At 45.4% G+C, this 27,108-nt stretch overlaps 2 protein-coding genes across 8 annotated transcripts; one reads left to right on the forward strand and one right to left on the reverse strand.

Annotated features, from left to right (window-relative positions):
- Positions 1-1,731: 1,731 nt before the first annotated feature.
- SMAGP (small cell adhesion glycoprotein) lies at positions 1,732-21,667 on the forward strand. Of its 6 annotated transcripts, XM_057701585.1 has the most exons (5): positions 1,812-1,954; positions 2,242-2,392; positions 3,270-3,341; positions 20,083-20,163; positions 20,888-21,666. In XM_057701585.1, the coding sequence occupies exons 1-5, from the start codon at positions 1,889-1,891 to the stop codon at positions 21,064-21,066; spliced, it is 549 nt and encodes a 182-aa protein (XP_057557568.1). In that variant the 5' UTR covers positions 1,812-1,888; the 3' UTR covers positions 21,067-21,666. The 6 variants fall into 6 exon arrangements, with proteins under 6 accessions (XP_057557569.1, XP_057557568.1, XP_057557567.1 ...); XM_057701584.1 differs by lacking the exon at positions 1,812-1,954 and having other exon boundaries at positions 2,083-2,392; XM_057701588.1 differs by lacking the exon at positions 1,812-1,954 and having other exon boundaries at positions 2,269-2,397; positions 20,888-21,664.
- A 918-nt stretch (positions 21,668-22,585) lies between these two features.
- On the reverse strand, positions 22,586-26,871 carry DAZAP2 (DAZ associated protein 2). 2 transcript variants are annotated; one of them, XM_057701591.1, is made up of 4 exons: positions 26,718-26,871; positions 25,612-25,730; positions 25,029-25,197; positions 22,586-24,028 (listed from the first exon to the last, which is right to left on the reverse strand). In XM_057701591.1, exons 1-4 carry the CDS (start codon positions 26,728-26,730, stop codon positions 23,706-23,708), a joined length of 624 nt encoding a protein of 207 aa, XP_057557574.1. In that variant the 5' UTR covers positions 26,731-26,871; the 3' UTR covers positions 22,586-23,705. The 2 variants fall into 2 exon arrangements, with proteins under 2 accessions (XP_057557574.1, XP_057557573.1); XM_057701590.1 differs by having other exon boundaries at positions 24,952-25,197.
- Between the last annotated feature and the right edge of the window lie 237 nt (positions 26,872-27,108).

Raw genomic sequence — 27,108 nt, forward strand, 5'->3', positions numbered from 1 at the left:
GATAGTCCGAGGTAGAGACCAAATTGTTTAATTTACAAAATAGTAAAGTTGTGGTTGGTGCAATGGTAGTGGGTGAACAGAATTTATTAGACTAGGATTTAGAAGACTGCCATCCTGGCAGCAGTACAAGAAGGGACTGAAAGCTGATAAAATTGGGCAGAGATGAGTATCTCTTATCCCCTGCCCTGAGGCCCCTGGAGGTCTGTTGACACAAGGATGGCTGTTCCAGTTTCTGAAGTTTAGCATTTAATCCTTGGAGAACATTGGTAGCTCACCACCTCTTGAGGTTTCCATCATCATCTATCTATATGCATCTCTATCTAGAATTAATTGCAAGAACATCACCCAGTCCCTGCCTTCCAGCCATGTGAAGGACAATACTGACAGAGATATCCAGAGAATACTAGAAACAGGACACATCCAGGACACATGGGATATCCCAAGAGCAGAGGACACACTGCTCACAGTATTGCTGCTTTTATGCTCAATTGGGTGCTGAGCATGTGCATATTGGATCCTATTTTTCTGCATGTTCACACTTTCAAAATGAATGGCATGTGCCTACACGGTTAAAAATCATGTACCAACAAACCTTTTAAGGTTACATTTTAAACAGAAAAAAGATGCTTGTGAGAGACTATCGAATTGTAAAAGCAACACAGCAAGTCAGTAGTCATTTGGGCTGGATGGCCTCTGAGAGTCTGGGGTTCTAACAGTCTTCAAACATAATGGAATATGCTACCCAGGTAACAAGAAAAATCTCAACTTTTCCTGGAATTCACGGTCAGCTTGTCAATAAACGCAAGCAGTTGTCCACCTTTGCAATTTAACCCTTAGGATTTGAATTTCCTTTTCTCTTGCATATTCTTTATCTGAGGACTGGCCAGGCTTACCTTTCTATTAACTTACATACACCTTGCCTACGTGTTACTTTCTTTGCCTTTCTTGGTTGAAATGGTAGTAATCCCACAAATGGGCTTTCTTCTTCCTCACTGGTAACTGCTATGCCTTAGAAAGGTTGAGTTTAATCAACTTTTTCTTTTTTTTTTTAAGCAACCAAATAAGATCTTTAGGAATGAAAGTAACTACCTTTGCTTTATTGTATTTGTTTATTTATTCTTTGCTTTTTTTCTCACTCTATGCCTGTATTCCCTGACACTCTTTCAGTCTCTCCCAAATGAACATGCACAGTTCCTGTCTGTATCGATCTATATAAATATTGATTCCCAAACCTAGAGAACACCTCCTAGGAATAAGAAGGAAGCACAGAAGTCTGTATCACTGGGAGGGAAGACAATAACCACAGGAGCTCTAACCCTAAATAGGAAGCCAAGATAACATTTACTGAGCACTTGGTATGTGCCAGGTCAGCTTCCAATGCTTTAAATGCATTAACGCCTTCCATCCCCACAGTAGTTCTATGAGACAGGTACTGCCCCAGATAAGAGAAATGAAACCAAACTGTCTAAGATCACCCAGCAGAGCAGATTCCAGAGCCTATTACTATTACACCCTTACTCACGGAGTTGCTCATTAACTTGGGAGCATTTCCTGCCAGAAAGAAGTGAGTCAAGAGGTGACTAAAGTATGGCATTCATTAGTAGTTACACTGAGGTGCTTCCCTGGTGCTAGAACCACCCTATGAAATGGCATGATTTTTCAGTCCCCCATTTCAGAGATGAGGGAACAGATTTTAGAGAGGTTAAGTAATTTGCCCAAAGTCACACAGCTAAGAGGCAGCCGGAGCTGGTGCAAAGCCCACGAAGCTCCACCTCTACACCACATTACCTCAGGTGAATCCGGACAAGGAGGATCCCGAGGGGGCAACGTTCCTCTCCCCACCTCACACCCCGCTCCCCGGCCGGGGGTGTGCCCACTAAGCCAGCTCATGTTCCAAGCTTCTGGACACAGATCTATCAATATTTACGTAAATGATGTGCAAACGCAAGGAAAGGTAACTTTCCACATCTGCTGAAAATTCACAGAACGTCGATGGCGGGGAAAGCGGACGGAGCCCATCAGCCCTAGGCTCGCTCGGATCCCGGGCCCTCCGGAGCCTCGAGGCGGGCGGGCGCGCGGGGGAGGAAGAGGCTCCGGATGGAGAGCAAAGTGACAATCGGAGAAGGAAAAGCAGCCTTTCCTCCCGGGGGAGCAGTGGCGGCCCGGCGGGCAGAGGGAACCTGCAGAGGGCGGCTTCTCTCCTCTTTTCCTGTCCCACCCAGTCGCCCCCCCCGCCCCCAGCACCCCCGGCCTCCTCGGCAGCGAACCCTGCGCGTCCCTGCGCCGCTCCCCCAGCTCGCCGTCCCTGCGGGTCCCCGAGGTGCCCGCCCCCGTCGAGCTGAGGAGGAGGCGCGGCGCGGGGCCGGCCCTTCCCCGGCAGCCCGTCCGACTGGTAAGGTGAGCACGCGGAGAAGGGGACACGGGCCGGGCGGGAGGGCCCGGCGAGCCCGGGCGCCCACACACCGCAGCCACCGCGGCCGCGGCAGGAACCGAAAGCCAGGGAGGCCGAGCCGGGGCCTCGGCCGGAGCCTCCCGTCGCGGCGGCTCGGCAGCGGTGCCCGGGCCGGGCGGCCCTCGGAGAGCAGCGAGCCCCGCCTGGCGCGGGTAACGCAGGAGGGCTGCGGGCCGGGGGCGCGGCCGGGGGAGCGAGCCCCGACGCCCGCGGACGCGGCGAGGGCCCCGGGCTGCCCGAGGCTCGGCCGGGCCGGGTGGGGGGCGGCCCCGGGGGTCGGTAGACCGCGCGGACGGTGCGCCGGGCGACCCTGGGGACCGCGGAGGCGGCGGGCCGAGCCCCGACAACCGGCCGTCTCGGGCGGGCCAGAGGGCGACGCGGGAGCCTCGCTCCGGCGCCCGGCTCCCCGCTCCCCGGCCTGGCCACGTCCCTGCCCCCGCGGCGGCCCCGAGCCTGGGCCGGGGTCCTGCCCGCCCTGCGCTCTTCTGACACCTAGCGGACGGCTCCCCCCACACTGCGGGCTGGGACCGGAGCGCGTACCTGCTATCTATCGCGCCTGGGTCAGACTGGGTCCGCTGCGACTTTGCGTATCTTTACCTAACCTTCTCAGGCCTCGAGAAACCTCCTAGGTAAATGCGGGGGCCCAGTGAAAGGATCTCCGGATAGACGTTCAAAGGGGGGCGGGGCGGGGGGGGAGGCGATGGGGAAGGGACTCGGGAAAACCAAGCACCAGAGGTTTTCCTGGGATATCCAGCGGTCTTCAGCCCCAGGCTTCGGCCCACCCATCTCATTCCGGTCTTTGTCCCTCTTCCTACAGATCTGCACCTCCCTGCAGGTGCCGGTCCACCTGCGGCGATGACTAGCCTAGCAACCACACCTTCTCCAGGAGGTAGGTGAAGGCCTTTCCCAGTTCTACTTCCCCACCCCCAGCCTAGTCCTGGAATTCCCTGAGGCCTCAGCCCAGATGGGAAGACTCTCCCACCAGTTTCCTCCTGTCTCACACCAGAAAAGGTCCTGGGAGGAAGCAGAAGGCAACCAGAGTGCACACGTTAGTGCAGTTTGAATCTGAACTTTTATGGACCTGGTACTACCACTTAGAGCTTTGTGACCTTGAGTGAGTTATCTACCCTCTAAGCTCCAGTCTCATTTGGAAAATGGGAGAAGTAGTACCTTATTTGTGAGGATTAAATGAATTAATACATGTAAAATACCTAGCACAGTGTCTCATATCTAGTAAGCACTCAATAACATCGGTTATTATTACTGGTTGCTTGTTAGAAAAGCCCAACTATTCCTAAAAGGAATTCTGCTTTTTTTTTTTTCTCCTTCTGGCTGGGGCATAGTTCCCCAACCAGGGATGGAACCCGCTTTGCCCCCTGCTCTGGAAGGGTGGCGTCTTTATCACTGGACTACCAGGAAAGTCCCGGTGCCCACTTTCTAATTCCACTCCTGTGATGATTCACTCCAGTATCAAAAACCCCTTGTTCCCCCGGAGGTGTTGTTACCCTTGTTCCCCAGGCAGGGATCCCCCTCTTGTTCCCCTTCATGTTGAGAATGGATTTCCACCTTTCATTTCATAACCAAGCTGAGCGGGACCAGCCAGCATTCATTGATTGTTTTCATTACTTTTTTTTTTTTTTTATCTTTCATATCATTACATATTAATTAGGGCAAGGGAGGAATGAAACCTTGGTTGGTCTACACACCTTTGTTTCCATATGCAATCTCACTTGTCATTATAACAGACATTCTCTGCTTCGCTGATGTGGAATCAGGGGGGTGAGAACCCCCGGGGGAGTCAAAAGCAGTGTCCTCCATGAGTGATGATGGACGCCATTCAGACCCTCAGTTATCTGCTGAGAGATAAGAAAAGGGAGAAGTGGGTAGCCATCTAGATTAGTCGGTACAGGCTTCATGAGTAGGGAAGGGGATGGAGCCCTTATCTTTGAAGGATGGGTGAGGTTTATACAGGCAAAGGGGTGCAGCCGGGATTCCAGATAAAGGTAGCACCGCCACTTGTGAAACTATAGAGGCTGTGCTTACCTTGGAGTGTATTCTTGGGGAGAGGGCAGAATAAATCTGCCTGTAGGAAAGAGAGGTGATGCTTGCTTGGGCAGCTGAGGAATTAGGACTTGGACAAAAGGAGAACTATATACATTCTTTTTTTTTCTTCTTCTTTTTAAAATTTTGTGGTAAGATAAACATAATAGGGATGTTACCATTTTGATTATTTTTTGGTGTACAGTTCAGTGGTATTAAGTGTTGATTGGCATTCACATTGCTGTGCAGCTATCACCACCATCCATCTCCAGAACCGTTTTCATCTTCCCACATTGAAACTCTGTATCCATTAAATAATAACTCCTTATTCCCCCTCCCCCACAGCCCCTGGCTACCACCACTATTTTCTATCTGTATAAATTTGACTAGGTACCTAGTATGAGCGGAATCACACAAAATTTGTCCTTTCATGTCTGGCTTGTTTCACTTAGCATAACATCTCCAAGGCTCATGCATTTTGTAGCATGTGTCAGAATTTCCTTCCTTTTTAAGGCTGAATAATATTATTTGTATATAATGTATATCATTTTGTTTATCCATTCATACATCAGTAGATACCTGGGTTGCTTCCACCTTTTGGCTATTGTGAATACTGCTGCTGTGAACATGGGTGTACAAATATCTCTTCGAGTCCCTGGTTTCAGTTCTTTTGGGTATATACCCAGAAGTGGAATTGCAAGAATGTGTGGTAATTCTGTTTAATTTTTTGAAGAACTGCCATACTGTTTCCCAGGGTAGCTGTGCCATTTTACATTCCTACCAGCAATGCATAGGGTTCCAATTTCTCTATATCCTCGACAACGCTTGTTATTTTCTGATTTTTAATAGCGGCTATCCTAATGTGAATGGTATCTCATTGTGGTTTTGATTTACATTTCCCTAATGGTTACTGATGTTAAATATCTTTTCATGTGTTTATTGGCATCCGTATATCTTCTTTGGAGGATGTCTATTCAAGTCCTTGCCCATTTTTTAATTGTCTAGCTTTGTTGTTGTTGAGTTGTATATTTACATTTTGACCCAACAAATGATATGAGTGGAGTGGTATTTTAGGACATATCATATAGTCCCCTACCCACTGGGTCCAAGCAAATGTAAGTTCAGGGACAGAAATGGGGAAATCACAGACAGGGTGAGGGCTTGTACTTTGAAGAATGGGCTCGTTGAGGGCCTTGCATGTCTCTTCCCCACCTCCCCACCCATGATGCTCTCTCACATTCTTTTTCCCAGTCAATCTATGAAGATCTCCTGAAGGAGATCTCCTTTAAGAGGGTTGAAAGTGAGGGCCACATTATAACTTTCATGGGCCCTTGACACTTTTGCCTTTGTGGGCCCATTCCCCCATTTAAAAAGGTCATATATTAAAAACTGTATTTTACAACTATGTTGGGGTAAGGAAGAATACAATATTAACATAATAAAATCATTAATGGTTATACTTATAATTAATTGATATAACTAGTACAATTTCTTTGACATAAACATTCAATTTTTTCTTCTGATTTTAAAAGAAATTAAGATCATTAAAAAACATTCTCATGGGCCCCCAGAACTATGGTGCACCCTAGGCACGTTGCCTGCTGTGCCTAGGGCATAAGTTTCTCTCTTGGAAGGAGAGTGGAGTGGAACTTGGCATTGTGGGCTCTGCCCGCCCCACCAGGAAAAACCTGTCCCTTGCTACCTAGTCACAGTAGCTACATCCTGGGTTGTCCTCACTCTAGATTAGGCGCTCAGTGTTTTTCATCTTGCTTATTCCTCAACACAACCCTGTGAGCACGTTTTATTCTCATTGTACAGAAGCAAAGACTGAGGTTCAGGGAAGTTAAAAAATTTTCAGAGGTTAAGAAATTATCCCAAGGTCAAGTGGCTAATCATGGCAGAGGCAGGATATTGTGCCAAGTCTGATTTACTCCAAAGCCTGTATTCTTTCTGTCATGGTATACTGCTCTCAGCCACTCCACCCCATGGCTGGGGCACATGAAAGAGAAGGAAGGAGAAAGGGAGCAGAATTCCAGGGCAGGTTTGCATGGAAAGAAGAACTGAGGGAGCCGCCCTTTGCTGGGTGGGGCTAGAGCAAATAAGTAGGTTGGCAGACTCAGGTGGGAAAGGATCCCATGCCTCAGTGATAAGAGATTTAGCCCAGGAACAAGGGCCACAGAGAAGCAGACAGGTATCTAGGTTAACAACAACAAAAGGAAAAAAAGAAAGGGTAAGTGAGCCAAATACATCTTAAAGTTAATTTGCTGTAGGTTAGGATTTGGGTGGAGCCTCAAATCTTGCTGTCCTCAGCCCCAGGCCTCCCTCTTTAAAGAAAATTGGTGTTATAGTTTTTCCAAGCCTAAGAAGGGAAGGAACAAAGTAACATTCTTATTGCTTTGTTTGGAAGAGGAGACAGGAGAGAAATGGGGTAGGAACAGGAGATAATGGGGGGAAAGCTGTAAACCTGGTTTCCTGAACTTAGTTTACTTTGTTGTTGTTCTTTCATTACAAAGCTATTACATACCCCTCAGGGAATAACCTTCTAGACTTTTCCTATGCCTGTGTGTGTGTATGTTTACAGTTTTAATTAACTTTTTTTTTTTTTACAAATATGTAACCATATTATACATACTGCCCTAGCAATTTGCTTTTTTCATCTCAGGGTATATTCTGTCCCAGTAATTGCAGATCCACCACATGCTTTTTAACAACTGTGTACTAGTTCCAGAATGAATGACCTTTCATTTATTTAATCATTCCTCTGCTGATAGACATTCAGATATGTGTCACCCTTGCAAATAGTGCTTTAGTGAACTCCCTTTCCATCCTGCAGTAAAACTGAGAACCAAACCCAGGGCATGCATCAACAAAATGTTTAGCTGGAGGCAGAGCAGGGATGGTTCCGGAAGTTGGAAAGAACCTGGAAGTGAGGAGACTGATTTGAAGCCTGGCTGGGCCAAAGGCTGGGTGACAGTGGGCTAGTTGAGGAAGCTTGCTGAGCTGCCTCAGTTTTCTGGCCTGTACATAATGATGATACCAACCCTACTTACATCACATTCTTGAGGTGGAGATAAAATAATGTATGCTTTGCAAACTGTAAGTCACAAATATAGATTACCATTCTGATACTTAAAGCCCAAAGGCCCCAGCTCATTAGCTTGAACACCTTGTGACTTTTAGTCTGAGAAAAGCTCTTCTGTATAGAGTTCAAATTCTTGATTTTTTTTTTTGGCCACCTCAAGCAGCATGTAGTTTCTTAGCTCCCTGACCAGGGATCGAACGTATGTCCCCTGCAGTGGAAGCACGGAGTCTTAACCACTGGACTGCCAGGAAAATCCCTGATTTTTTAAAAAATTTTTATTGGAGTATACTTGATTTACAATGTTGTGTTAGTTTCTGCTGTACAACAAAGTGAATCAGCTATATGTATATGTATATCCACTCTTTAAATTGTTGATATTTTTTAATAGACATTTTATTTTGGAATAATTTTAGATTTATAGAAAAGTTGCAAAAATAGTACAGAGTTTGTATACCCTTCAGCCAGTTTCCTCAAATGTCATTTGGTACATTTGACATCCATACAGATGACCACAGTACATTTGTGAAGACCAAGAAATTAACATTGGTATGATACTGTTTGGGGTTTTTTTTTTAATGCATTATTCTTTTTTATTTTTATTTATTTTTAAAATATTTATTTTGGCTTCACTGGGTCTTAGTTGCAGCACTTGGGATCTTTGTTGCCACATGTTTAGTTGCAGCATGTGGACTCTTAGTTGTGACATGTGGGCTTATTAGTTGTGGCATGCCTGTGGGATCTAGTTCCCTGACCAAGGATCAAACCAAGACCCTCTGCATTGGGAGCACAGAGTCTTTTTTTTTTTTTTCATCTTTATTGAAATATAATTGCTTTACAATGTTGTGTTAGTTTCTGCTATACAACAAAGTGAATCAGCTATATGTATATGTATATCCCATTATTCCCTTCCTCTTGAGCCTCCCTCCCACCATCCCTATCCCACCCCTCTAGGTCGTCACAAAGCATTGAGCTGATCTCCCTGTGCTCTGCAGCAGCTTCCCATTAGCTATATATTTTACATTTGGTAGTTTGTATATGTCAATGCTACTCTCTCACTTTGTCCCAGCTTCCCTGTTCCCCTGGTGTCCTCAAGTCCGTTCTCTACGTCTGAGTCTCTATTCCTGCCCTGCCACTAGGTTTATCAGTACGTTTTTTCTAGATTCCATATATATGCATTAGCATATGGTGTTTGTTTTTTTCTTTCTGACTTACTTCACTCTGTATGACAGACTCTAGGTCCATCCACCTCACTACAAATAACTCAATTTCATTTTGTTTCGTTACTGTTGCTGAGTAATATTCCGTTGTATATATGTGCCACATCTTTATCCATTCATCTGTTGATGGACATTTAGGTTGCTTCCATGTCCTGGCTATTGTAAATAGTGCTGCAGTGAACACTGTGGTACATGTTTCTTTTTGAATTATGGTTTTCTCAGGGTATACGCCCAGTAGTGGGATTGCTGGGTCATATGGTAGCTCTATTTTTAGTTTTTTAAGGAACCTCCATACTGTTCTCCATAGTGGCTGTACCAACTTACATTCCCACCAACAGTGCAGGAGGGTTCCCTTTTCTCCACACCGTCTCCAGCATTTATTGTTTGGAGATTTTTTGATGATGGCCGTTCTGACCGGTGTAAGGTGATACCTCATTGAGGTTTTGATTTGCATTTCTCTAATGATTAGTGATATTAAGCATCTTTTCATGTGTTTGTTGGCCATCTGTATGTCTTCCTTGGAGAAATGTCTATTTAGGTCTTCCAACCATTTTTGGATTGAGTTGTTTGTTTTTTTTGATACTGAGCTGCATGAGCTGCTTGTATATTTGGAGATTAATCCTTTGTCAGTTCCTTCATTTACAAATATTTTCTCCCATTTTGAGGGTTGTCTTTTCATTATGTTTATGGTTTCCTTTGCTGTGCAAAAGCTTTTAAGTTTCATTGGGTCCCATTTGTTTATTTTTGTTTTTATTCCATTATTCTGGGAGGTGGGTCAAAAAGGATCTTGCTATGGTTTATGTCATGGAGTGTTCTGCCTGTGTTTTCCTCTGAGAGTTTTATAGTGTCCGGTCTTACATTTAGGTCTTTAATACATCTTGAGTTTATTTTTGTGTATGGTGTTAGGGAGTGTTCTAATTTCATTCTTTTACATGTAGCTGTCCAGTTTTCCCAGCACCACTCATTGAAGAGGCTGTCTTTTCTCCATTGTGTGTTATTGTCTCCTTTGTCATAAATTAGGTGACCGTATGTGTGTGGGTTTATCTCTGGGCTTTCTATCCTATTCCATTAATCTATATTTCTGTTTTTGTGCCAGTACGATACTGTCTTGATTACTATAGCTTTGTAGTATAGTCTGAAGTCAGGGAGCCTGATTCCTCCAGCTCCATTTTTCTTTCTCAAGATTGGAGCACAGAATCTTACCCACTGGACCATCAGGGAAGTCCCAACATTGGTACAGTCCTGTTAACTAAACTACAGACTTCACTGAGATTTCACCAGTTCGAAAATTTGATTTTGAAGAGAATTCTGATAGAACAATTTCAATTTATAAAAATTCTTAACATTAAGGCTGAGAAAGGTCCTGAGGATCAGCTAGTTTAACTATGCATTCTGTGCTGGATGGAATTCTCTCTCCAGTTCCCCATGAAGCATCTGCCCAGTTTTGCCCTTCATTCTCTGGGAGAGACATCTGATGCCCATTAGTTTCTGCCACTAGTCCTCGTTGATATATTCGACAGGTCATCATTGATATATTCGAAGACAGCATTCAAGTCCTAGCCCCCCATCCCAGACTAAATTTTCACTCTCAGCTTTCTCTTGCAAGCTTTCCTGATCTGATACAATTTCCAAGCCATTCACAGTGGTGGCTGCTTAGCTCAAAACTGTGACACCCAGTGGTGTCACAACTCAGAGGTCTAGGAGTAGCACAGAGTGGGGCTGCACTGTTGATGCCATTGTTAGAGACCGTCTTTACATTCATGGTGCCTAAAATAACAGTAAGTTTTTAAAATTTTATGATTATAAAAGTCATTATCATCGTAAGAAATTTGGAAGATTAAAGAAAAGAAAGAAAATAAAAAGCATCCAAAATTCCACACCCTTCCTATCACTCTTGCTGCTATTTTGGGGTCTATCCTTCCAGTGTCAGTGAATTTCTAGTGATCCCACTGTAAGTCTTTTGTAGATGCTGCTACTAAGCTGTGGCTACCCCATTCTTTATGAGTAGTTGATTTCCCAGACCTAAGGGCAAGGAATCTGTTGAATTCTCATCTTGTTCAATTTGACTCATTTCTCCAGTCATTTTAAATCTCTGTTGATCAGCTTACCAGTTGCCCCTCTAACTTTGAGTCTTTCACAGATTTGTCGAACCTTCCTTGGGTCTGCTGGGGTCTGTATTTACCCAAAGGACACTAAACCCTTCCACACTAAGGCTGTGTAGAAGGCACCAATAAGGTGGAACACCAAAACAAAAGTTCTCACAAAGAATTTAATATTCACTTTTTTGCTGTTTTTGGCCATGCTGCCTGGCTTATGGGATCTTAGTTCCCCAATGTCAGATTGAACCTGGGCCTTCGACAGCTAGAGCATGGAGTCCTAACCACTGGACCACCAGGGAATTCCTTCACTATATTTTAAAAACAAGCAAAAAAGCCAAGAATTGTTACCATAAGGGGAAAATGTGTTATTGGACTTTCTTATATCTATCTTGTGATTTAATATTTTTATTTTGAGGGACTTCCTTGGTCGCACAGTGGTTAAGAATCTGCCTGCCAATGCAGGGTACACGGGTTCGATCCCTGGTCCTGGAAGATCCCACATGCCTCAGAGCAGCTAAGCCCCTGCGCCACAGCTACTGAGCCTGCACACCACAACTACTGAAGCCTGTGGGCCTAGAGCGCGTGCTGCACAACAAGAGAAGCCCACGCACCACAACAAAGAGTAGCCCCTGTTCACCACAACTAGAGAAAGCCCACTCACAGCAACAAAGACCCAACGCAGCCCAAAAAATTTTTTTTAAATTTTGATTTACACAAAGGCCTTAATGTGGCCCTGGCATGGTCTGACATAATAGTATCAGTTCAAAAAGAATTAAGGTCAAATGCCAGTGGAAGAAGCTCTGTTTAGACTGGCATCACTCCATTCCTTGACAGCCAACTACTACCCCACTTAGTCCTTTTTTTTTTTTAATTTTTGACTGCAAGTCGCAGCATGCAGGATCTTAGTTCCCCAACCAGGGATCGAACACTCACCCTCGCCCCCTGCATTGGAAGGTAAGATGTTAACCACTGGAGCACCAGGGAAGTCCCTGCTCCACTTAGTCCTTCATGAAGCCAGGCTGTGTTACTCCATGGGGATAGTTTATTGTAAACACCCTATCACATGTTCTAGGAGATGCTGGTTATTCAGGCAGCACCTTCAACCTATCTAACCCCTTCCCCATCCTCACTCTCAGCTGATGACATGACCTTCTATTTTCTGGAGCAAATTAAAGTTCTCAGAAGAGAACTACTAAAGGCTTCCTCTGTCCCCATCTACCTACTGCTGCCTCCGTGCCCATGTGCACATTAATGAATGATCTCTGCTGTCTGCGGCCAGTCCCTCCATCTGTGCACAGGGTCCCACCCCTTCAAGGACATGGCTCCAGCTGTCAATTGTTCCCTCTCATCTGAGTCATTCCTGTCCATACATAAACATGCGGTCATTTCTCCCACCTAAAAAAAGCAAAAATAATCAAAAAATTTGAACTCTCTTCCCTCTCCAGGTGTAGCCCTATTTCCCTGCTCACCTTTACAGAAAAAAAGAGTTTATATTCTGCCTTCAGTGCCTCTCCTTCCCTTTTTTTCTTTTTTTTTATTGAAGTATGATTTACATGTTATGTTAGTTTCAGTTGTACATCAAAGAGATTCAGTTATACATATGCATATATATCTATTCTGTTTCATGTTCTTTTCCCTTATAGGTTATTACAAAATATTGAGTTTAGTTCCCTGTGCTATTTGGTAGGTCTTTGTTGGTTATCTGTTTTATATATAGTAGTGTGTATATGTTAATCCCAGGCTCCTAATTTACCCCTGCCCCCCTTTCCCCTTTGGTAACCATAAATTTGTTTTCTATGTCTGCGGGTCTATTTCTATTTTATAAATAAGTTCATTTGTATTACTTTTTTTTAGATTCCACATATAAGCAATATCATATCATATTTGTCTTTGTCTGGCTTACTTCACTTAGTATAATAATGTCTGGGTCCATCTGTGTTGCTGCAAATGGCATGATTTCATTCATTTTGTGGCCGAGTAATATTCCAGAGTGTGTGTGTGTGTACCACATCTTCTTTATCCATTCATCTGTCAGTTGACACTTAGGTTGCTTTCTCTTTTACTCTTGAGCCCACTGTAAACCAGGGGTTTAGACTCAGCACTTCACTGAGCTTCTCTTGTCAAGGTCGCTCATGACCTCTGCATGGCAAAACCCCGTGGTCCTCATACTTGGTCTGTTTGGCTGCTGCTCCTCAGCCTCCTTTGCTGTTTCCTCCCTGGGCTCAGTCCTTGGTCATCTTTATCTGTACTTACTCCCTTGGTGATCTCATTCAGTCTCATGGTTGTAAATATACTGACTTTTTAAATCTCCAGTACAGCCCTCTTCCCCAAATTCCAGTCTTTTTTTTTTTTTTTTTTGCCACACCATACAGCTTGTGGGATCCTAATTCCCTCACCAGGGATTTTCTTTAATTAATTAATTGGCTGCATTGGGTCTTCGTTGCTGTGTGCGGGCTTTCTCTAGTTATGGCGAATGGGGGCTACTCTTTGTTGCGGTGCATGGGTTTCTCATTGCGGTGGCTTCTCTGGTTATGGAGCACAGGCTCTAGGTGTGAGGGCTTCAGTAGTTGTGGCACTCAGGCTCAATAGTTGTGGCTCACGGGCTTAGTTGCTCCACAGCAAGTGGGATCTTCCCAGACCAGGGATCGAACCTGTGTCCCCTGCATTGGCAGGCGGATTCTTAACCACTGTGCAACCAGGGAAGTCCCCTCACCAGGGACTGAACCCGCACCCTTAGCAGCAAAAGCGCAGAATCGTAACAACTGGACCACCAGGGAATTCCCCCAAATTCCAGTTGTGATGTCTGCATTCATGTCCAAAATTGAACTCTGGATCTTCCCCTATAAACCTGTTCCTCCTGCAGGCTTCCCATCTCAGGTAACAGCAGGCCTTCTCTCCCTCCATTTACCCAGGCCCCAAACCTTGGTGTCATCCTTGACTCCACCCCACATGCTTAGTCTTAACTTCAGAATATATCCAGAATCCCACCACTTTCTCACGGAGCTGCTGCTAGACCCAGCCAGTGCCTTTGTGCAGACTAGAAAAGGACTCCTTCTTTGGGTGGATGCAGCTGTGCCGTTGTGCTGGGTGTAATCTGCTTCTCCTTCTGTCTCCACCTTCCCACAGCCTGTTGTCCACATGCAAAGAGATCCTTTAAAATCAGTTTCTGTTTCAATTCCGTATTGCTGCGTAAAAAACCACATCAACACTTAGTGGATTAAAACAACAACAGTTAATTATTTCTTATTCTGGGAGTTGGCTGGGCACGCCTCTGCTGGTTTCACCAGTGCTCACTCATGCAGCCGCAATCTGCTGGAAGGTCCACTGGGCTAGAAGGGCCAACGTGACCTCCCTCATACGTCTGCCGGTTGGTACTGGCTCTCAGGGGTGCCTCAGTTTTCCTCCATGTGGCCTCTCACCCTCCAGTGGGCCAGATTGGGCTTCCTCACAACATGGTGGTCTCAATGTTTCAAAAGGCCAGTCTTTGGAATTTCAGGCTCCACCCTGGACTTACTGAATTATAATCTGCATTTTAACAAGCTCCCTGGGAGATGCGTATGCATTGCAGAGTTTGAGAAGCACTGCTTTGAAATATAAATCCAGTCTCTGCTCAGAAACCTCTAAAGGGGTCCCGTCTCACTCAGTGAAAAAGCCAAAGTGCTTCCATGGCCATCAATACCCCTCTTATACAGCCTCAGCCTCCTCCTCCTCTCCCCCTTGCTCCTTCCAAGTGGCCTCCATGATGCACCTTTAACATGCTGAGCGTGTGATGCCTCAGGTGCTTTTCAGTATTACTGGATGCCCCTACCTTGAACTTGCTGTTCTTTCTGCCTGGAATGTTCCTCTCCCAGGTCTCTGCAAGGCTGCCTCCCTCCCCTTCTATAGATGTTTTATTTTACTCAAGTCAGCTTGTCAGGGACACTCCCTGACCACCCCAACCACATCCCAACTCCTTATCCCCCTTCCTGCTTTTATTTTCTGTGTAGTGCTAACCAACATCTAATATAGTGTATCTTTTACTTTAATCTGTTCATTGTCCATCTTCCCCTTCTCAGGATGTAAATCGTGTGATGAAATTTTTTTTAATAGTGGTAAAATTATACGTGACATGAAAGTTACCATTTTAAAGGATACAGTTCAGTGGCATTAGGTACATTCACATTGTTGTGCACCCATCACCATCATCCATCTCTAGAACTTTCTCATCATCCCAAACTGAAATTCGGTCCCTATTAAACAATAATTCCTCTTTCTCCCCTCTTCCCAGCTCTTGATAACCACTGTCTGTCTCTATGAATTTGACTATTCCATGTACCTCAAATAAGTGGAATCGTGCGATGTTTGTCCTTTTGTGACTGGTTTATTTCAGTTAGCATGGTATCTTCAAGGTTCATCCACATTGTAGCGTGTGTCAGAACATTCTTCCTTTTTAATGCTGAATAATCTCATTGTGTGTGTAGTATTTTGTTTATTTGTTCATCTGTTGATGGACATTTGAGTTGTTTCACTCTTTAGTTATTGTGAATTATGCTGCTGTCAACATTGGTGCACAAATATCTGTTCCAGTTCCTGCTTTCATTTCTTTTGAACAGATACCCAGAAGTGGACTCGCTAGATCGTATGGTAATTCTGTTTGATTTTTGAAGGAACTGTGAAGGCATGAGTTTTTGCCTGTTGTGTTTACTAATCTATGCCCAGGACCTGGAACAGGGCCTGGCACAAAGTACACGCTCCATAAATACTTTTTGAATTAACTTTTAATTTCTCTATGAACCTGGAGTCTAAAAAGGCTGTGTGACTTGTCTGACCAGGCTTGCTCCTAGTGGTCCCATACTAACTCTTAATGCTTGTGGTTTCAAGTTCAAGACCCCCAAAGCAGTCCCTTATAACTTGTTTTGCTGAGGAACTATATCAGTTTCACCAGTTGTTTACAGAATCCACCTCTTTCTGTGGCCCTTCAGGCTCCTGGCCCCCGTCTTTCTCAGAAGCTCCTGTATCACCAATAGCAATCCTGTTTACATGTTCTTTCAGTGCCCTTGGCTGTCACATATCTGGATCCCTTTTAGATTAGCTTGGTGCTTTCTGGGTTGCGTCCCTTCTCTTGACCTCACTTTCCCGTGTCACCAAGGCTCCTGCTACTCCTTTAGTGCAAAAATCATTCCCTTTGATAGGAAACAGAGGCAAACCATCTTGGGAGAGTTCTAGTTTCTCTGATCCTTCCAACCTCTTAGCTTCAGGCCCAGACAGCAGGCCTGGCTCATTTCCCTGTTTTTGCTCCAAATATAACACTTTTTAAATTGTCTTTCCAATGTGTTTGCCAACTTGAGCTGTATAGAGCTTCCTGACACTATTCTTCTAAGTTTCTATTAACCTTTATGTGCATTTTTGAAAAGAGTCACATTCTGAAATCACATTACTGGAAATGGGCTTACAGGAAAGACAGAATTGGGACAGAACACTCAAAACTTAAGAAACTTTGTAACAAGAACCCTAAAAATACAATAATCTGAGTTAAAATATTGGCAGTTAAAATCTCCACCATTTGAACCTTGAATTCTTGTCCGTAGTGCCCTGGGGAGGCTGCTTCCTCATTTTAGAGGTAGATTCCAGAGGGACTTCACTTCCAACAGAGACTATTTTCATCAAAAATAAAAATATGACATAGGATCTGCCTTCTTCTAATGTTTTGACATAAAGGTAAATTTCATAGAGAGGTAAATTTCTTACAGGGGCCTGCCTTCTTCTAATGTTTTTATATAGAGGTAAATTTTTTTGTACCTCCTTCATTTGTACTTACTGCGTCACCAGACGGCTTAATAAGTGGAAACCAACTGATAACTGTGTCCAAGGAAGGTACTTCTAGTGAATTTTATGTTTCTTAAGGTCTTTCTGTATTGCTGAAATGTACTTCTCAGTTGTAGAAAGTTGAGGTTGCATATGAACCAATGTGACTGATGATATCATTCCCTGTTCACCAGTTGCCTGTGAGCAAGTTCACATTAAAGGAGCACTCTTTGTAGCACAACAGTCTGTATTTGATTGTGGTCCTCTGGTTTTTCTTTTGCAACTGTCTGTATCTTTTAAAACCTTGAGCTTTTGGAAAGCTTCTTATGCTGCCTCACAGTTATCTTTTGTTACCTCTTCCTCTTTTTCCCTATTGGAAAAACAAGGATAGTGGTAGGAAGGGTTAGTATACATATCTTGCTTGAGCTTTGGAGGGGGTAGTCCTGGATTCAGATCTTGGTTCCATCCACTGTTCCTTGATGTGTAATTACAAGGCATGTCACCTAACTCTCTCCTGGCCTCAGGGTCCACATTGGCAAATAAAAACACCTGCTGTGAAGTGATTGGTATTCTAAGGATTAATAATTACGTGTAGGAGGTACCCAGCACAAAGCAGGGACTTAGCACATGGCAGCTGTTACAGTTGGGATCATTTGCAGAATTTCCCAACTAGGAATCATCTTCCCCCCTGGATTCTCTTTCCAAGGACTCATTCCTATCGGTTCTGTTAAATCCCCTCACTAAAATTCAGTTCCATGGTTGGGTCCCTGGTGAACCTCGGCACTGCTGCTTGCCTGGCATCTATGACAGTGCCTCTGGCATGTGGTAGGTGCAAAGTAAATTCTCGTTGATCAGTTGAACTGAATCTTACTCATCTTTATATTGAAGCTTCTGTACATACATTGTTCTTCTCGGTGCTTTGTGTATCTTAAGTTCTCAAAAGTTTAAGAAAGACAAAACCAAGAGCAACTGTATAGAACTCTAGATCAATGGTGGGAAGATGGAGTGCAGGCCGGGGAAGTTTGGGGGAGGAAAGCATGCGTGGTGAGGGGCAGCAGTCTGGGGCAGTGATCAGGTGGAGGAACTTAAGGGCTTGTCTTTTTTTTTTTTTTTTTTTTTAAATCTTGAGCTCTGTTTTATTTTATTTTTTAATTTTTTAGATTCTTTTGCTGTGGACAGCTTTTAAAGTCTTTATTGAATTTGTTACAATATTGCTTCTGTCTTATGTTTTGGTTTTTTGGCTGTGAGGCATGTGGGATCTTAGCTCCCCGACCAGGGATTGAATGCACACCCCCTGCAGTGGAAGGTGAAGTCTTAACCACTGGACCGCCAGGGAAGTCCCAGGGCTTGTCTTTGATGGAAGTCACAGTATAATCTCAGAAGTGACAGCCCATCATTTTTGCCGTATTCTGTTTGTTAGAAGCCAGTCTCTGGGTCCAGCCGACCCGACACATGGGGAAAGGGACTTACACCAGTATGTAAACACTAGGAGGTGGGGATCATTGGGATTCATCTTAGAAGCTGCCTACCACACTCCCATTTTACACACGGGAAAGAAACAGGCTCGGAGAGGTTTAGTAACTTCCCCAAGGTTACCTAGGACTACGCTGGGGCAGGATTCAAACCCAGAGCAGCTTTCCCTTTTAATCACTAAGCATATAAACAAAGTCACCTTAAATAATATTTTAAGTAGTAGCGGCTACAATATGATGCTTGCCTACATGTTTTCTCATTTAGCCTTTGCAATAGCCCTGCAAAGGTGGTTAATGTAGTTCCTTTTGGTTACAGGTGAGAATAGATGGGTGAATCGGGAGATGTAACCATTTGCCCGAGGCCACAAAGTAGCTGAGTGTATATCACCGCTCCTAAAGAAAGACTGGAGAAGGGTTTGGCCTGGGTTTGGCCTGGCCCTGGGAGGGGGAGGCGATCCGGGCAGCGCGCACCTCTGCTTTCCCTGTGGCGAGACCAGGACGGTTCAACAGGCCTCCCCTTGGCCTGTGTGAGAAGATCTTTTAACACCATTGACCCCTCTTAGCACTGCTCCCAGGCCCACCAGACCACCGCCGGTGACTTAATTTCCCTTGTCCCGGATGGAATCCTGAAGGTGTCAGGCAAGAGACAGGAATCAGGCTCACGCCCGGTGCTCCAGCCACACTTGGCCTTTGAGTCCCCTCATGTCGGAGCTTTGATCCAGGCTCTTCCCTCTGCCTAGAAGGTGGCCCACCTCCGGCCCCTTTCACCCTGTGAACTCCTGCCCCTGCTTCAGCCCCAGCGTAAATCCTGCTTGCTGGGGAGGCCGTTCCTGCTGGAAGACTAGCTCAGGCCCCTCTGCCACGTGCTCTCCTAAGCACCCGGATGTTGCCTTTGCCGCATGTATCATAGTTCTTGACTGTGAACTTGATGTGGTGGAGGCTGAGCTCCAGGAAGGCAGACCGTGTCTGTTTTGCTTGTCCCCAGTGTGCCTGGCACGCGCCTGGCAGAGAGTAGAGAGTTAATGAGTGCTGCTATTATTATTTGTCGAAAGAGTATTGCGATGCCTCCTGTAGGTGATTCCAGGGTCAGTCAGACTGTTTTCCCAGGGATACCTCTGTCCTGCAGTAATGTTTACTTAACTGTTATCTTGTCAAACCCCTACACTAAAATGCTACCTAGGAGAGAACTGAAGGGCTTCCTGACTTTTTACAGAAACACTTAGAAGTCTGGGTAGTGACTTTATGAGTGGGACTTTCAGGCTCTGGAGGACAGATAGAGCAGTAGCAGAAGGAGGTATGGGATATATTTTAGGGTAGGAGAGGCCTTATTTCAGAATCTTCCAAGTTGCAGGGCCTGCTCTGGAAGGCTAGAAAAGGGTTTTAATAAGGGAAGGAGCATTATTTCATTATTTACAAATAATGTTTACAAAGAGTTTATAAGAACCTTAAGAAATGCACATGCCATATAGTATAAATATATTGATATATACATGTATATACATTTATCATTTGATCTCATTTATGCAAAAATGTATTCCTAATAATAGCTCACCCTTACTGAATTACTACATGTCACAACGACCCTCTGGAGTAGGTACTGTTATCTTCATTTTGCAGATGAGGTGCTGATGCACAGAGGGGTTCGGTGATTTTCTGAAGATCACACAGCTAGTGAAAGAGCTCAGATTTGAACCTTGTCAGTCAGGATCTAGAGCCCATACTCTTAACCACTACTCTTAATCAACCAAAATGTTGATTGTCTTTGGTGCTGGTTTGTTTTCTCCTCTCTTCTCCAGGTTTTTCTATACAGTTTATAGGAGCTAAATGATAAAAGTTTGAATAGGGAAGAAGGCGGGGTGGTGAAACTGAAGGACAAACATGTTTTAGAACAAAAGAATTCACCCCATTTCCTTTTCCACTTTGCTAAATTTTCCAGAAGAACTGGTGGCCACCCCAATTCTGCAGGCCACTGAGGCCCTGTCCCCAGAAGCTGAAGCCAGCACAGCGCTCATTGCAGGTAACAAAGGCTCTGAGCCTAATCCAAGGAGACTTCTGAGCTCAGGGGCTCTCTTGCTCCGGAGACAGCAAGGAAACCAATGTGATGAACTAGGATTTTCCCTGTATAGGAAAGCACCATAAATTAGAGGCCCCATCCATTAATGAGCTCGTTTTGGCCTGTCAGTTTGTTACACACACACACACACACACACACACACACACACACAAGGTTATAAAAGATTCTTAGAGGCTTCGTGTCAGAGGCACAGCCAGTAAATGACAGGTTGGGAGGTGGCCACAAATAGATACAGTGCGTATGGGCACTACAGTCAAGTACGGGGGTAGGGATGAGGATGTGTGCAGTTTGTTGAGTGGGTGAGAAAGAGGGTGGGATCAGAAACCCCTACAGGAGGCTAGGGGTTTTAAAACCCTCCCTGTTGGGATGAGCGATTTCCTGTTTCCCTCCTCCCTGTTTCTATCATAAGCATCAGGAACTAGTTGAGAGGGAGTTCAGTTTTGTCAAAGATCAAAAGCCTTGTGTCCTTAAGCACAAAGAGACTCCAGATGTCATGTACCAAGGCGGTTGGGGTTGGTGGGAGAATATGCATTTGGAAGTGGACGCTAGTTAACTTCAGCAGGATCCCCACCGAGAGTGAGGGAACCGTCTAAAGCAGGGGACCTTGTGTGTTACTGAGACGTCCTCAATCCTGAAACATCTCTGCATTTTCCCTCTCCTTTCCAAGTTGTGATCACTGTGGTCTTCCTCACCCTGCTCTCAGTCGTGATCCTGATCTTCTTTTACCTGTACAAGAACAAAGGCAGCTACGTCACCTACGAACCTGCAGAAGGCGAGCCTGGCGCCGTCCTCCAGATGGAGAGTGACTCAGCCAAGGGCAGGGAGAAGGAGGAATATTTCATCTAATGGTTCCCAGGCCCCAGGGAGCTTTATCCAGGCTCCAGTGCTAACACTATTTATTGGGTGAAAGTTTTTATCTGAAACCAGTGAGAAGCATCGACTGATGTGGGCAGAACTGAGCTCCTTCCGGGACACAGACCCAAATGCCAACATCACCGACACCAGGGACCGGGGACATGAAGAAAGCTGCTCATGACGTCTCTAGCAGGCGTTTTTCATATAGCTGGTGCTTCTGACTGACGGAGGTGGAGCAGTACCAGGCAACGTTGGATTATGTGCCCCCAGTTATCTTCACTTTTTCACAGGTTGAAGGGAAGGAGGGGAGTTGGGGGTCACTGGATGCTCCTCTGTCCCATACCTGGTTACCTGGTGACAGCCTGAGTGGAAATAGTGTCCCCTAGAAGTTCTTCCCAGAGGCCGGACACCACAGTGAAAGGCCAGGCCGGGAGGGACAGGAGAGTGTGGAGACCTCCCTCCTGATGAACGTGCCACATCCCTTAATCTGAGCCCTTCCTTTCCATATCCCCGAACAATCCAGACTTATGCAATTTGTATCAGAATTAAAATCTTTCATTGATACCGAAATCAGACTCTCATGTGCAAATAATAACTAACTTTACACTTTGACTTATCTTTGTTTACACTTTTTTTGAGTTTCTTTTGCTTAACTCCTTTGCCTGTGTTCTCTCCCAAGCAAGGAGGGCCTCAGGGAAGTTTCAGAAGTTCCCAGAATAATCTCAGGAGTTTGAAACAAAGATGGTCCTACAAGAGTGTCATTTGAAACATACCCTGGGAGACTGGTTGTCTAGCCTCCATCCTGGCAAGGGCCAGACTTTCCCAGACCCATTCTGTGTACACACAGAGGGAACCAGGAACGACCTATCACTTTTCCCACCAGTGCCCTTTATGTCAAGCCCAGAGAGGCTTCTTGGATCTCACTTCATCTCAAAATGAGGTATGTTTGAAAGGTACAATGTTTTGGTAGAAATCATTAGGTCTCCATGTATTGTTTACTTTGGAATTAAGCTAAATCTCCTTCAAAGTCTTAAATATATTGCCTCCATTGTTCAAGCTCAAGTCCACCCAAGCTAAGACCCAAGAGTTGAGGAATCAGTCTTGACAACTTAGATTCCAGGAGTTTACAGTATTTCTCCAAACAGAATTTTGGAAAAACTGAAGGTTATCCTGAACTTACACAAACTGTTACACTAGAAAACATTTTCCTTAAGTCAAACTTAAGGGCAAGTTAGGAGAATCAACTTTTCCCCTATTTCTAAGTTTATGTTCTGAATTCCTCTGCTGTAATAGGCTCTTAAGAATCTGAACGAGCTTAGGAAGTAAAATGAAGAAAGGTTAAACATCTAGAATGGAACTCATGAAAATGGTCAAATCTTAGCCTTGTAATCCTGCATTTATTTCAAAGGCTTCATTTAAAAAAAACAATAGCAGCCCTTATCTAAATTCTAGGTGGGATATAAAAGAAGAGATCTAAAAACAAGCTGAGTAAAGAATCCTTGAAGTGAGGTGTAATGCAACTTCATCACTTTATTCAAATCTTCAAAATAGTCTTTATTCTACATTTTTAGTATAAAAAATCCACAAGTTAAGTGCACCACAGTGTAGAGAGAGACATACAACGCTGAACTTCCATAACAGTCAATGGTACAGTCAAACATCACATGTACAGAACACAAAATTTAGATGAACTGAAATTATAAGATAAAATAAAATAAAATCCAATTTTAGAAAACAAAAATCAAAATATTAAGGATCCCTGAAATAGTCTTAACCCTAATGAGATTTCACCGGACTCAAGTCACTTAGTCACGAGGCATTCACAACGCCACCCCATTAACCCAGCTTAGGAATTGTTGAGAGCCATGAGTGGCTGCATCTGACACTGACAAGAAATGGTAGCCAACTTTTGATGTGAAAACTCCCCTTAATTTGGCTCTAGTCATCAGGCTTTTAAATGCATCCTCCTCCTGGCCCCTCAAATTATAAACAAACTGCTGTTTACGGTAGTTTCCATTGATATCCTTTGTTAAGACAAAGCTCACTTTTTCTGGCACCAAAGCAAATCTGGGTTTGGTTCATGTATGAAGAGACAACTTACGAGGAGGGTCCAAAAGGCACCCTCCACTTTTGTCTGAGGAGATGCAAAAGCAGAAGTAATGGGGTCTGTGCCTGGGGCACAGAAGAGGTTTCAGAGGATCCTTTGTGAAAGACTAGTTAAAAGATGACAAGTGGGGGGAAGTGCAAGGAGAGAAGGAAATTAGTCTGACTGGCTTTCTGTCCTGCACCATTGATTCAATGGAGATTGGTGGGAAAGAACGGAAGATGAGGGTTGAGGGTAGGACGTGGGGCAAAGGAAGGAAAGGAAAAGGCAGACAACTAATGTGGTTCATTTATAACAAGTAATATAAATCAAAGACTTAAAGGAGCTTAAAGACCAATCAGAATAATTTGGCAACTTTAATTCTTAGGAAGATCAAAGTTCCCTCCGAACCTAATTTGATGTTTTATTACTAAAAGCAAAGACCAGTATGGTACAGTATTACTCCGGAGGAATTAAAGGAAGATCCTTAGGGCTGCTTCACCCACATTCATTTTATGAATGGATACCTCCCCTACCTCAAAATGCTTTAGGGAGGTACTGCTACCATTACATGGTTCCTTATTAAGTTTGAAAAGTGCCTGAAAGTTTGGGCACCAGAAAGACACCCCAACAACATGTGTCTAAACTGCAACTTCAGGTTAATATGACTAAAGCAGTTACATTGTGAGAAGTGCTGAAGGTATGTGATGTCTTTCCCGGCACAGAGGTGGCCTTGGTTCTTCACCAGATGGTGTAGCCACCATCTGAGCCACCCATGAAGAAGTTTCCCTTCCGCTGAGTTACGAGGACATTGGCTCCCTGCATGACTGCTAGCTGAGCAGCATTGGGAGGGCATCCAGGGGGAGGAGGCTGAAAGGAAAAGACAAGGCTGATTGGACACACGGCAGCTGTGGAAGGGAGGTGGACAAAGGTGAAAGAGGACCAGTCAGGAAGATGGCACTGTGCTAACCAATGGCTTCTCAAAGAGCTAGCTGTGCGCCACCAATTTGGGTACAGCAGGTCTACATTCTCTGTGAGCCCAAAGATATAAACAGGAAACCGACTCATTTAAAGCGTTCCAGGTCCAAGATAAAGTCTATGGATGCCTTCTAGGTGTGGGTAGTCCAGACCCACAGGCATCTTCAGGGTAGAAAATCATCCTGCTCACATTCCAAAATACAAGGAGTGAGTACCAGGTCCAGGGCCCTATGTCACAGGGTCCAACAGTTTTCAAATGGCCCTGGAAAATCTGAAGACTCTACCTGATGACAGCATTCTCACCTCATCCCTAGCGTGTGGCTACTGAGCAGACGGTCCCAGCAAAGATCATTTGGGCTCTAATTCCCATACATAGGGGAACTAAACAGGAGACATAACTAAAATCCCCAGTATCTTTCTAAGTGTAATTTAATAGGGACTGGGCGTTCTACTTTTTTAATCATCATGGTTCCTAATACAATGCCATGCTGATGGCAATTATTAAGTAAATGCTTATGGAATTGAATGAGGAGTGTTACTAGGCCAGTACCAAAGTGAACTGGAAAAGCAGCAGGCAGGACTCCTAAGACAGGAAAACAGGAATCTGAGTAACTCAGACCCCAGTGAATGTGCCAGATGCTACTGACTTGCCATGGTTCTGCCCCCTCAAGTGCTTTCTGCTTGACTGCTGGATGTCAGTGGTTGCACCAATACCAGCAACTATTACCCAGGGGTGAGGAAAGGATGACTATGTGGTCATTTCAGAAAGTTATAATACACAAGAGTTGAGTTTTTTGTGACAGAGGCATACTCACAGGAATGTTTCCAGCAGTAGCGCCAGCTCCAAATCTGGCACCTGCATCATACCCTCCTTCCACCAGCACTGCTGAACCAGGTGGATAGATGGGACCAACTGGATAATAAGCCATGGGGATTGTGGAACCTAAAGGTCCAACAGCCACGGACTGGGCCATGGGAAGATACAGTGAGGCGCCAGGAAATGCAGCTGACATGGTGGGGACTGTGGCTGCCCCCGGGTGCACAAAGCTCGGACGATAGAGCTAGAAGAGGCAGAAGAGAAGGCAGCAAGTTACTTTATGACATTCTTATTTCAGATCTCTTTAAAGAGTCAATTCTTAATTCTCCTCGTGCAGATGACGCTCTGAGTTAACACAAGTTGCCCTTCCACTGCCACTCAATATTCTCCTGGATCACTTCCTGCCATAGCTAATGTTAGGCTCAAGGAATGCAAACTCATCTTCTTAACCTCAGCCTGTGCCAAATAACAAAATAATCAGATAATGCATTCTCAACCCCAACAGAAATTGCTCAACTATATGATGTTTTAGATTATTCACGTGAGTACTCTCTCCTATTTGTGGACAGTAGATAAATGTGTGGAGTCAGACTTAGCTAAAGACTGACAACGTGATCCAAGAGTATTCCATTAGTAAAGTCTAGTAAACTGGAAGCACCTCTGAGTAGGCAGGTGGAGCATCAGTATAGGGTGGAGCCTGAGGAATATGCAAGGTCTGAGGGTACACAGGATTCCCAGGAGGCTGCACCGGGTAGGTTGGCTGCGTCGGATATTGACCTGGAAGATAAAGGAAAAAATGCATGTTGCCTATCATACAGAGCCACCAAAATATGGCAGGGCACGTTGGGTAGCTAGCCAAGCCGGAGCAAGCAGAAAGAGATTTGCAAACAGACAGCCCTGGAGGGCCTGATTCCTGGAACCAAGAAAATAAGCATCCTCTCTGCACCCTTACAACCAAAGATGCTGGATTCTAACTGGACAGGAAAAGCTCTTCCCAGTAGCAGACTGGTGTAACTGAAAAGCCTAGCTGGGCCCAAGACCCTTCCAGAATACTGGGCAGGTCTGGGCACTCCTTCTTGCCGATGTTTCAAGGGTGTGTCCTGTCTCTCTGGGTGGTCTCCTAAGGTCTGGTTGTAACTGACCAAGACCTTGTAACAGTGATTGTGGTCATCGACCTCACAGGTTCCTACTCAAGGTCGACTTCCAAATAAAAAAAGTGAGTGGTGGAAGTGAACCTTGAGATTGGAAAGGGGGCCGAGGGGAATGTCCTGATAAAGCAACCGGGAGACGTTCTGGCCGCCAGCGAGGGTAAGGGGTAAGAGACCCTTCGGGCCCCCCTGGCCCGCCCGGCCCGCCCACCAGCGCCAGCACTTCACTAGTTAAGCCCGGGTGCCTGCCTGTGGTTCCGGAGCACGGCGCCCCGCCTCTGCCAGCTCTCCATTGGCCTACCCAAATCTCGCCTCTAGCTCCCCATTTGCTCCAACAGATGCCCATCACGACAAGCATTCTCCTCCACTGCCCCCCCACTCGAGCCCGCAGCTCCAAACTGCGCCACAGAGTTTAAGGGGGAAAGGGCCGGGAGCGAGGGAGCAGCTGTAGCTCGGGGATGACGAAGGCGTCTGGCGCAGTCCCGGGCACTGCAGCCGGCCCAGGAGCGCGGCGCAGCTCTCCCCAGGCCTGCGTTTGGTGACCCTGGGCTCCAGGCCCGCTCGCTCCCGGCCAGCACGACTCCCCCCGGCGACCTTAGCCGCCCCCTGTCCTTGCCTTTGCTGTTCATGGCGGCTGCGGGTCCGGTTCGGCTCGGCGTCGCGGACGGTTATTTTTTTCGTCCTCTTCCTGTTCGTAGTCACTTCCGTGTCACGTGACGCCTTGTCCGCCCAGCGTCACCCGACGCCCGAGTGCCGCTGCTACCGGAAACCCTGCCCCTTCGTCCGGCCTCCAGTAGCGGGAGGGAGGGCCCGCGTGATCCCGCCTACTCGCGTTGGCTCCGCCCACCAGGTCTTGTCCTCCAACCTCTACCCTTGTCCCTCGAGTGGAAGAAAACCAAATACAGGTATTGTCTGAAGACAGGATCTTTTCTCTCTTGGGTGCTCGGAGGCAGTACCATTAAACTGTTCTCCGGAACCTCTTCCCACCTACTCTCAGCACCTCAAGG

This window comes from Hippopotamus amphibius, chromosome 12, assembly GCF_030028045.1.
Source record: "Hippopotamus amphibius kiboko isolate mHipAmp2 chromosome 12, mHipAmp2.hap2, whole genome shotgun sequence".
Classification (NCBI taxonomy): Eukaryota; Metazoa; Chordata; class Mammalia; order Artiodactyla; family Hippopotamidae; genus Hippopotamus; species Hippopotamus amphibius.